This window comes from Mytilus galloprovincialis, chromosome 4 (assembly GCF_965363235.1).
Source record: "Mytilus galloprovincialis chromosome 4, xbMytGall1.hap1.1, whole genome shotgun sequence".
Classification (NCBI taxonomy): Eukaryota; Metazoa; Mollusca; class Bivalvia; order Mytilida; family Mytilidae; genus Mytilus; species Mytilus galloprovincialis.
The window spans coordinates 54032632-54045114 of NC_134841.1; the positions used below are offsets into that span (position 1 = coordinate 54032632).

The 12483-nt window shown below is 31.9% G+C and overlaps 1 protein-coding gene across 2 annotated transcripts in view; it reads right to left on the reverse strand.

Moving 5' to 3' along the window:
• Positions 1-4346: 4346 nt before the first annotated feature.
• LOC143072442 (uncharacterized) overlaps positions 4347-12483 on the reverse strand; it is a 44473-nt gene continuing 36336 nt past the window's right edge. For both annotated transcript variants that reach the window (XM_076247367.1, XM_076247366.1), the window contains 2 exons: positions 6546-6659; positions 4347-5883 (listed from right to left, as the gene is read on the reverse strand). Coding sequence is in view for 1 of the 2 variants with exons in the window: in XM_076247366.1 (XP_076103481.1) it covers positions 6633-6659 (27 nt within the window). In the remaining variant the exon portion in view is untranslated. The remainder of the gene's footprint in view (positions 5884-6545; positions 6660-12483) is intronic.

Here is a 12483-nt window from a genome sequence, read left to right on the forward strand (position 1 = left end):
TGATTTAAAAACAGAGAGGAGAACGCCAATGCGACACAATCAGTCCTACATTGTTTCACATTGTTTAACATATTCATTAATGATATAAATGATATATTTTTAAATGAAGCTTTAAACTTAAACTAGTAGATTCAGATTTAAATAGTCTTCTATTTGCAGATGACATAATTTTACTCTTAGAAACTAAAGATGGACTTATAAATAGTATGAATAAATTATCCCAATACTGTGATAAATGGCACTTAACAGTAAACATAAAGAAGACAAAATACATGTTATATCAGAAACAAAAACTGTAAATTAGAAAAACCAATTATTAAAGATAAAACTCAAATGATGATTGACAATGTTTAAGAATATAAATTTCTTGGGTCTGTTCTTAGAAGAAATGGTAACCTTAACTATAGCTTTAATGATCTAGCCAAGAAACAATGAAGATTATATTTGCTTTATGTTCCTGATTTTCAGCTATTTGTAATGTGCCAATCAAAGTAGCATTTAGCTTTTTGATTCATTAGTCATACCCGTATTAAAGTATGTATGATGGACTCATACCTACTCGTGCAAACTATAGTCACAAAATTTTTGATCCATTTTCTTTTATAGATAGATCACCTTTTGAAAAGGTTCATTTATCATTCTGTAAATATATATTAGGTGTTAGAAAATGCTCAACAAATTTGGCAACTCATCTTAAATATAGAAGGTTACCAATAGAAAATTTTATTAAATATAAAAAAAGAAGATGTGGTATGATTGCCAATGAGACAACTAACCACAAAAGACCAAAATGACACAAACATTAACAACTATAGGTCACCGTACGGCCTTCAACAATGAGCAAAGCCCATACAGCATAGTCAGCTATAAAAGGTCCTAATAAGACAATGTAAAACAATTCAAACCAGAAAACTAACAGCCTTATTTATGTAAAAAAATAAACGAAAAACAAATATGGAACACATAAACAAAAACAACCACTGAATTACAGGCTCCTGACTTGGGACAGGCACATACATAAATAATGTGGCTGGGTCTACTTTATTTGGCTAGGCTACACACTAAAGATACTAATCCTCTTTTTAAAGAATCATTTGAAATTTGTAAGATGTTAGATTCTTAAAATGTGTACTCCTGGTATACATATGCCAAAGATATTATACATAAAGAGATAGAGGATCCCAATAAGTTGTGTCTTCATGTAATACTATAAAGGAAGTCAAATCTCTAAAAAAAATGTTATCAAAGGAGGAATTTCAAATAAATATAAAAGCCTGTATAAAACTAATATTGAAAATTTATGTGAACATAATAAACTTTTTCTTTACAAAGATCTCAAAACAGATACTGAGACAGAATTTTACTTGTTGAATTCAAACTTTGAATTTCGTAAACTTATTACCATCCTAGTCTGTAACTTGAATTAGGTAGACATAAAAAAGTACTACGAAATCTTAGATAAAGTTATTTTTGCCCTATTAAAGATAATTGATGATAAATTTCACTTCTTCTTTCATTGTGTAATAAATAAAAGTTTAAGAAATAATTACTTCACTGAAAATGCTTCTCAAAATCCCAACTTTATGAGTTGCACTGATAAAAAAAGCTACAATATATACTTAATCCATCAAATTTTCAACATGTACAAAGTTTAGGTTCCTTTATGAAACAGTTAATGGAACTGAGGACAGGGGACTCTTAATATACCAGGGTTAAAAGTTTTGTGTTATATTATTATGTTGTAATTGGTATTTTGACTTGTCACTATATTTTATACTTGCAACAATTGATATATATATATATACTATATACATATGCATGAGTGTATGTTAGTTTTTTTTGTTTTAGTTTGTCACAAACATGTTTCATTTGTTTATATGGCAATAAAGATTGTTTATTATTTTGTTTGATTTGTTTAAGCCTAAATATTTTAGGTGTAGAAGTTATAGTAACTAGATATAAGAAGATGTGGTATGAGTGCCAAGAGACAACGCTCCATCCAAGTCACAATTTGTAAAAGTAAACCATTACTATAGCTCAAAGTACAGCCTTCAACATAGAGCCTTAGCTCACACTCAACAGCATCAATAAAGGGCCTCAAAGATGGATACTGTAAAACCATTCATACAGGAAAACCAACTGTCTAATTTATATAAAAAACGAGAAATGAGAAACACTTATGAACCACATCAACAAACAATGAACATCAGGTTCCTGACTATGGACAGGTGCAAACAAATGCAGCAACGCTATAATAGGCGCTTAAAAATACTGGTCAAGTCAGATTTTTTTACAATAATTGTTCAAGAGTTGTGGCTTGCCTTTAAAAATGGTATTTCATATATTTCTGGGCGATAGTTATAGTCCCACTTGTGATTTTTGTGATTTGACTTTTGACCCAATCCTTTGAAATTGTATACACTATTGTGGATCATCGAATGCAGTTTAAGGTCAATTTTTTTATGGTTTTTGTAGACTTCTGTAGCAGAAAGCTCGACATAGTGATAGTGATCTGGGTAGCGTTAGTTAAATTATTTTAAAATAGCTTTATATTTTCGAAGGTGGAAGACCTTGATGCTTTATACTTTGTATATAGATGTCTTATGTTAAGAATTTTCCCTCTTTTACATGTCCATTGTCCTTGACCTCTTTTTCATGGTTCAGTGACTACTTGAAAAAAAGTTAAGTTTTTTGTAATGTTAGTTTGTCTTTTATTATGAGATATAGGATAACTATATTTGGTATGTGTGTACCTAGCAAGGTCATCATGCCTGTCAAACTTTTTTCACTTGACCCTGACCTCAGTTCATGGGTCAGTAAAAAAGGTTTAGTTTTGGTGGTCAAGTCCATATCTCAGATACTATAACCAATAGGTCTAGTATATTAGGTGTATGAATGGATTGTAAGGTGTACATGTCCAACTGGCAGGTCTCATCTGAACTTGACCTCATTTTCTTGGTTCATTGGTTATAGTTAAATTTTTGTGTTTTGGTCTGTTTTTCTTATACTTTATGCAATTATTATAGTGAAGAAGTTCTATCATATTTGGTGCATGGAATGATTGCAAGGAGTATATGTCTAGCTGGCTGGAAGGTGTCATTTGACCTTGACCTCATTTTCATGTTTCAGTGGTCAAAGGGTAGGTCCGGTAAGGGCTGATTTTTGCCTCAAATTTCAGGTTCATCTGACGAAAGATTTTGAACACTTTTTAAACACTTAGAGACCATTTCAATTGATTCATTTAGTTTAAGTGAAAGATCTTAACTGATTTTTAAAACCATTAAAAACGCTCCGATTCTAGCTGAAATATGAAAAATCTATAAAAATTATCACTTTTCAGATGTTTTTTGTCAAAAATGAAAGTGGACACATCCGTGTTCATCCTCAACCTTTATAAATGTTATGTATTATTATCAAATACAACTTACATTTCAAGATTAAGAATAAACACAAATGTGGCCATATCATTTAAGACAGAAACCGTCTAAAATTCAGCTAAAATGCTAAAATTGTGAAGATTTCAGTAATTTAACATGACTCAATAATACACAAGTACACAAGAAATGTGCATTGAATTGTCAAAAATAGCCCATATTTATGTAGCAGAAGCATTCTACTTTCCAATAAATAACTAACAGGTTTCATTTTAATAATTTTGTAAAACTGCTATAAATTTGGACCTACTACTTTAAGATTTTGAGTTTTGACTTTATTCTTATACTACTACTGTATATGCAATAGGTCAACTATATTTGGTGTATGGACATATTTTATGATGACTACATGTCAGTACCACAGGTTTTATTTGACCTTGACCTCATTTTCATGGCTCATTGTTAGGTTTTTGTGGTTTGGTCTGTTTTTCTTAGACTTCAAGCAATAGGTCTGATATATTTGTTGCAAAGAAGGAATGTAAGCTGTACATGTCTGCCTGGCATGGTTCATCTGACCTGGACCTCATTTTCATGGTTCATTGGTCAAATTTCATTTTCTTGGTTAAGCCTTTTTTTTTTTTAGAAACTATAGGTTGCAATTCTGTAAATATAGATGATGCAATTTGCCATAGGAACTTGGACCTTTGCAGCTAAAACTGTGACACTTTTACTAGAAAGTTTCTTGAAACCAACATCCCAGAAAGGAAAGTGTATATGCACTTCTACAGACATGTGACAGAGTTGTCAAGCCACAACAGTTTGGGTCTCATAACTAGGGATTTTTTATTAACATTTTTTGGCGTACCCAATGTTTTTTGTGTGTTGAAACTGCATTTCTTTCTTTTTTTGTTAAAAGAACTGATTCCATACCTGCAGACACCTGCCATTTTTACTTGATAATAATAGAAGATAAGGGGTTTTCAAATTTTTATTCATCATATATATTTAAAGATATGTAATAACAAGTTACAATAACAGAACAATATAAAATTTCAAACAATAGTCCCTATGTTGAATGTTTCTTATAATGTTTATACTAAAGCACTAAATCAATAAGTTATTTTACACAACAGTTAAAGCACACTTGTTTAAATGTCACAAGAGAACATGATTTTAAATAAACATATAAAGCACAGTTTTTACAAGAGCAAGAGCACTAATCATTGTTAAACATTAGTTCAACCACAATTTAAGAAAGTGACAGTTTGTATAAGGCACAAGCTGACTTTGCAGCTTTGACTAGTTCTAGTAGTACTATTTTATCAAAGGTCAAAATAAAGCAGTGTGTGGCATATTTTCAACATTAATACGTCCTGAACATCTAAAATTTTAAACTGACACTAAAATTCTATCTTTACCTTCATTTTTGGACCTTATTCAGTGAAATATTTTTGATGAACAATATGAAAAGAAATTAAATTCCAAAAATTAATATATACTTAACTTAAAAGATCTTAATCTTTTAGTGGTTTTTTTTTTCGTTTTCAAAAGAGAACTTACTCGTACTGCCGAGCCGGCTTCAGCTGGTCGAAATGGACAATCAAAGTTTGAAATTTTGCCATTCACAGTTTCCATAGATCTGTTTTATTGAATTTTAAATTTTTTGTCTTTTCATTTCTTAATCTTGATTATTAGTATTTAAGAAACAAAAAAATCTTGACTCCTTGAGGAATTTAATTTGAAACAGGAAAAACAAAGATCATATACACAATAATGTATCCTGTGTTTTCTTAAAATATTGTCGAGAGCTTTGATTACGAATACTCTCACGATAAAATCTGCAGAGTTCCCAGTAAGGTCATTTGACCTTCGCCATTGGTGTTTGTTGGCAATTGATATATCTTAAAAACAGAATTTAAACAATTTTTCAAGATACTTTAGATGTCATAGTTTCCAAAGGTAACATATAATCACATATATTTAATTCTTTCAGTAATTTACAAATACAAATCGTCATTAGTAAATAAAATTGAAACTAAGACGCCAGAATAAAACTTTCTACGACTATAAATAATATGCAGAAAATAATTGGAAGATACATGACTTTAGATACATTTGTCCACTTAAATATCTAACTCTGATGAAGGTTCATGGTTTTCTGCATTGTGGAGAGTTGTCATGGTAGCAATGTAGTAAAAATGATTACCACAATTTTCAAAACTAGGACCATCACTCTCGGTGAATAAAGTACTGAAAGACATTGGTGTATCACAGTATAATTGAAAGACTGGTTTATTAAAGCTTCTGTTTGCCTGTCTTGGTAGCTGCCCAGGTGACACTAAAGTTTTGCCATGTACCCGATATTGAGTTTTTGGATATGTATCACTTGGTGTTGCATCACTATTAGTCGATGAGTTATCTCCCTTTCTGTTATTTTGTTCATTTTCCATGATACTCAATTGAGGATAATTTGTTGTATCAAGGCTTGTACCCAGGTCCAGTCTATTATCTACAAATATACATGTATAGACGTAGGTACATATTGTATGCTGTAACAAGAAAAAAATCTTCTAGTTTGCTATTGACCAAAATTCTCATAGTAAAAGGAAATCTTTAAGGCTGAAAGACTATAGCACATGACTATTTTTTTTGGAAAAGAGAATTCTAGCAATCATATCTGCTTAAGAAAAGTTTACAATAATGAAAATATATTCAGTCTATAGATTATTCACTAAATATTTAAAAAAAAAAAAGGTTGTTAACAGTAGGTTTTCATGTTTCGTGAAATTAATATCTTATAATTACAGTAAATACAAACTTTTATGACTGTATGACTACTTATGTCATAAAATAAGCTGATTCTTATCTCAACTTAAAGCAAGAGCTTGATATATTGTAGAGATACCTGTCTATTCTTGAAACAATATGTTTCATAGAAGCATACACATTGTTCCCTGTTTTTTTCATTTAAAAGTAGATCATTTTAACTTATCATAGTTTATACATTGTTTTCCACAGAAACAATATGATAATTATCACTGATTGAGAATAGTTTGTTTAATGTCAAGTTGCAAATATTTCAATCATATTCAAAACAGTTTTTTTTAAATTTTAAAACATCAATTTGTCGCAAGCATTTTTTTTTTAGATGAAAAGAAACATGGGATATACCTTGATCATGTTCTTCATAAATTTCTACATCTACTATCAGGTTACTTTCCAAAAATCTCCTGCCCATTAATGCTGCCATTTCTTTAGTTATAAGAATATAATCTGTAGGCAAATCTGGAAATAAAATAAGACAATTAAAAAAAATATTAGTTTCTGTCCATCATTCTTTTAAATTATTCCTAGACTTTCTAAAAATTGAGAGAGACTTTTAAGTGTATGAAACTTTGAAGTTTATTAACCATACGCCATTTCAAAGATTATAAGTGTTTCCTATAGAAAAGTTACAAAATAATTGATATTTGACATCGCAGAAAATACCACAAATAATATCTGAGGATTCTTTGTACTTTCGACCTTTTTTATACTTTATCATTATCTTTTCGGGAGTTTCGTTTAAACTTTAAATCTGGTAGAAAATGTGCTTTTCTATGCACACTCACAACCAATGGTAAATATTCAATCAGTCTACCTTGTTTTTAAATTGTTTTTTTTTCAAAAGAAGGAAGCATTGTTGAACTTTGTGAACTTGAAGGCTGCACAGTGGTCTTTAAGTGTTTACATCCACTGCATTTGAACTCTGATCGATAGCTGTCTCTTTCGCAATCATACCATATCTCCTTCCACATGGATTGTTGATACAGCACAATTGCCATTGATTGTATTCCACATACAATTTACATGTATTTTCTTCTAAGTATATAATACTGTATATCATTTTTTTTCTCTCACTTTACTACTGGCATATAAAGAAACGCCAAAATTTGACTCCACATATATTTCCTTGCATATCCTATCATTTATGGCTGTTTGAAAGACTTTTAATTAGATGTACAGTAGTTGTCGTTTGTTTATGTAATTTATACGTGTTTCTTGTTTCTCGTTTTTTTATATAGATAAGACCGTTGGTTTTCCCGTTTGAATGGTTTTAAACTAGTAATTTTGGGGCTCTTTATAGCTTGTTGTTCGGTGTGAGCCAAGGCTCCATGTTGAAGGCCATACATTGACCTATAATGGTTAACTTTTATAAATTGTTATTTGGATGGAGAGTTGTCTCATTGGCACTCACACCACATCATCCTATATCTTTTTAATTATTGTGTCTTTTATGTTGTTTGAGAGATCACAAGAGTATGAATTACTAATTCTGGGGCAGCAACCCAACAACAGGTTGTCTATTTTGTTGAAAATTTCAGGGCAGATTTGCTCTAAATGCTTTGGTTTTAGAGTTATAAGCCAAAATCTACATTTTACCCCTATATTCTATTTTTAGCCATGGCAGCCATCTTGGTTGGTTGGCAGGGTCATGCCCAGGATTTCCGCTGGCGGTCGCCATTTTCGCAATTTGCGAAAAAATAATAATTGTGGCGATTAAAATTCGTCATTGGCGAAAGAATTTGGCGAAAGAAATATATGTAACGATTTATTTTCAGCCATCTTATTTATTTACTTATTTCGGGGTTTCTCGGACTTTACCAGATCAGACAATACTCGGAATTCACCTTGAACTCGTTAAGGGATTTGACAGAAAATCAATAATCAGCTGATTGCATATATAGCTATCAACATCAAAGGACTAATTAAGGTGTTAATTGTATTATATGACAAAATGATATGGTTAAATGGCGTCTGTCACATGTCACAAAAGGGATTTATTATTACAACTTTGCGACGCATGTGTTTGAAGCAAAATTTTGACGCTTCCTCTCGATCCGTCTTTTAATTATAGTCCAGAAAAAAACTGTTATTATGCCGAAAAAGGTTCAAAAGCAAGAAAGGTCTCTGATTTTGAACATTATTATTTAACTTTGATATAGATAATTGATTTGAGTGGGTACTTTAAAGTCGTTTCAGTGACACACGTGTTTCATGCATAGTTTTACTTGTTTATGATGGTTTAGAAAAGAAAACTGTGGTTATGAAGAAATCTATTCAAACGGTTGGCATGAGAGTAACCCTTCAATGTAATGACTACACCTTACACAAGGGATCAATTCCAAGTGATAAAATGTTTTTGTTTTGTTGTAAAAACCTCTTCTTATTGAGGGGGTGGGGGGGGGGGGGGGGCTAGAAAAAAAGGAATATTTTAAAAGAAAAATATATTTGTGTTACTTGGCGAAAAAAAATAATAAAGTGGCGAAAAATATATTGTTTTGTCAAAAGAGGTGGCGAAAAAAATAATTGACCCAGGGGAAACCCTGATCACGCCACACATTTTTTAAACTAGATACCCCAATGATGATTGTGGCCAAGTTTGAATTAATTTGGCCCAGTAGTTTCAGAGGAGAAGAGTTTTGTAAAAGATTATTAAGATTTACGAAAAATGGTTAAAAATTGACTATAAAGGGCAATAACTCCTAAAGGGGTCAACTGACCATTTCGGTCATGTTGACTTATTTGTAAATCTTACTTTGCTGAACATTATTGCTGTTTACAGTGTATCTCTATCTATAATAATATTCAAGATAATAACCAAAAACAGTAAAATTTCCTTAAAATTACCAATTTAGGGGCAGCAACCCAACAAAAAGTTGTCAGATTCATCTGAAAATTTCAGGGCAGATAGATCTTGACCTGATAAACAATTTTACCTCTGTCAGATTTGCTCTAAATACTTTGGTTTTTGAGTTATAAGCCAAAAACTGCATTTTACCCCTATGTTCTATTTTTAGCCATGGCGGCCATCTTGATTGGTTGGCCAGGTCACCGGACACATTTTTTAAACTAGATACCCCAATGATGATTGTGGCCAAGTTTGGTAAAATTTGGCCCAGTAGTTTCAGAGGAGAAGATTTTTGTAAAAGTTAACGACGACGACGGACGACGCCGGACGCAAAGTGATGGGAAAAGCTCACTTGGCTCTTTGGGCCAGGTGAGCTAAAAAGGAGATACAGTTCATTTTAAAGGCATATAGTATATTTAATTGAAACATCTTACATTGTCTAACTGCTAATAGAAATTGTTTATATATCATAAAACCTATATTAGATACTTTTAGTTCATACCTAAAAACTTTCAAACTACACAATAGTTTATAAAAAGTTTTAACTGACCTTAACGAAGTATACAATGTTAAAAAAATTAGAAACACTCCTTATAATTCATTTTCTAACTATTCCACTCAATCAAACCATTCATTTATAGATCTGATTTTTCGCATAAACTTTAACAACATTTCTGCATTACTCCTCCAAAAATATTACAACATGTTTAAAATAATGTATGTATATATATATATATATATATACAACTGTCTAAACATCAACCCAATAATGTTAGATCTGTAAATTTGCTTTCGCAATTTTTTTTTTTCTTACCTCACCGGGTAACCCATGCTACTGAGATATTGTGACACCAAATCGCCTGCACTGTGGCAGAGTGTTACCTTTCCACGTCAGTTTTAATCTAGCGTCGTACTATAGTACATGATATATAAGGCATGGAGATGTTATTTATACAGATCAGCTAAATTATCTATAGTAAAGGATCCTACAAATTAATGTAAGATACAGTCACAGAAAATAATTATATTTATAAGTACGTCTGAGCCAGTGACAACTCTACAACAGATTGATCCATCGGATATATTAAAACAATATTAAATAATCAGAACACTCTCATTCATCAAGGGACATAATTAAAACTAGAGGCTCTCAAGAGCCTGTATCGCTCACCTAACTCTACTTGGGTTTTTGAAATCATATTAACAAAGATAAAATTTGGCTACAAAGTAACAACACTTGGCCAGCACCTACTAATGAAAGGAACATTCATTCTATGTTTGGTTTCATTCAATTTAATGGTTCTCTAGAAGAAGACTTTAGTATGCATTTCCTGTAGGGTCCTATGTTAAACCAAGTCCCCCCGCTGGCAGCCATCTTAGATGATGGATCGGCTACAAAGTAACAACACTAGGTCAGCACCTCATAAGGAGCATTCATGCTATGTTTGGTTTCATTCCATTCATTGGTTCCCTTATAAAAATCATTTGTATGCATTTTCCATAGGGTCCTCTGTTAAACTAAGTCCCCCCACTGGCGGCCATCTTGGATGTTTGATCGGCTACAAAGTAACAACACTTGGTCAGCACCTCATAAGGAACATTCATGCTATGTTTGGTTTCATTCCATTAAGTGGTTCTCTAAAAGAAGTCATTTGTATGCATTTCCCCTATGTTAAACTAAGTCCCCTGCTGGCGGCCTTCTTGGATGATCATATGGACCAGGTGAGCCAAAAATTATCTGTAATTAATAAACATTTTCAAACTTTATTACTTTTTGATTTAATATATATGAAAATGAAATTAAAGTTTAACAAGAGGCTGTCACAACGACAGCAAACCGGATTTACTAATATTTATTTGTGTCCTGGCAATATCACAAGAACCATTACTGATGAATGGTGAAAGTGAAAATCGTCAATATCAAATTTGATCTCCATTTTGTCATCAGTATCAACATCTTAAAATTTGAAAAGTTAGATTGAATGGTTCATGAGTAAATGCAACAACGTGAATGGAAACGCCATTTCACAATCTTTCAAGAACCATAACTCCTGAACAGTAAAAGTCAAAATCGTCATTATTGAACTTGACCTCTAATTTGCCATCAGTAACAACATATAAAAATTTCAAAAGCTTTGGTTGAATGGTTCATGAGAAAATGCACGGAGACGACTGGAAACACCATTTTTCAATCTTTCAAGAACCATAACTCCTGAACGGTAAAAGTCAAAATCGTCATTATTGAACTTGACCTCTATTTTGTCGTCAGTAGCAACATATTAAAATTTGGGAAGCTTTGGTAAAACAGTTCATGCGTAAATGCACGGACACGACTGGAAACACCATTTTTCAATCTTTCAAGAACCATAACTCCTGAATGGTAAAAGTCAAAATCGCCATTATTGAACTTGACCTCCATTTTGTCATCAGTAACAACATATTAAAATTTGTGAAGCTTAGGTAGAACAGTTCATGCGTAAATACATGGACACGACTGGAAACTCCATTTTTCAATCTTTCAAGAACCATAACTCCTGAACGGTAAAAGTCAAAATCGCCATTATTGAACTTGACCTCCATTTTGTCATCAGTAACAACATATTAAAATTTGGGAAGCTTAGGTAGAACAGTTCATGCGTAAATGCACGGACACAACTGGAAACTCCATTTTTCAATCTTTCAAGAACCATAACTCCTGAACGGTAAAAGTCAAAATCGCCATTATTGAACTTGACCTTCATTTAGTTGTCAGTAACAACATATTAAAATTTTAAAAGCTTTGGTTGAACGGTTCATGAGTTAATGCACGGACAACATTTGATTACCGCCCCCCGCCCACCCACCGTACATCCCCAAATCAATAACCGACATTTTTGTCACAAAAATCTGGTTAAAAATTATCAAGTTTCAGCTTCATTGGCTAATATAACTCATATATTAAAAAAAAATGGATTAGATGGACTGAAGTCACGTTTCCTGTAGCCTGCACTTCGATGTTGACATGAATATCAATTATAAGGTCATGTTTTGTTTGAATTTACTGTTTGAAAAAGTAAAATTATTCTAAATACTAAGGATTTTCTTATCCCAGGCAAAGATTTCCTTTGTTGTATTTGGCACAACTTTTAAAAAAAAATCAATTCTCATTAGAACAGAGTTTAATTTTGAAATTTAACTTTCATGGGTAAGAAAGTCAAAGATCTTTATAATAGCTTTCTTGTTAGTAGTGACTCTCACAATTCCTTCATAAGTTAGTTTTGATAGAACTGACTTCAGTCCATCTAATCCATTAACAGCAATATTAAAATGTTCTAATCTTAAATTTGATCTTGCAGCCTTCAATGCAAGGGTTCTAGAAATAGCTTTAGAAAAAGTGGCATCGGTGAAAGATTGGAGGTTGTCTTGCTGAAGACTGAATTCTTTGGGATAATTTGCTGA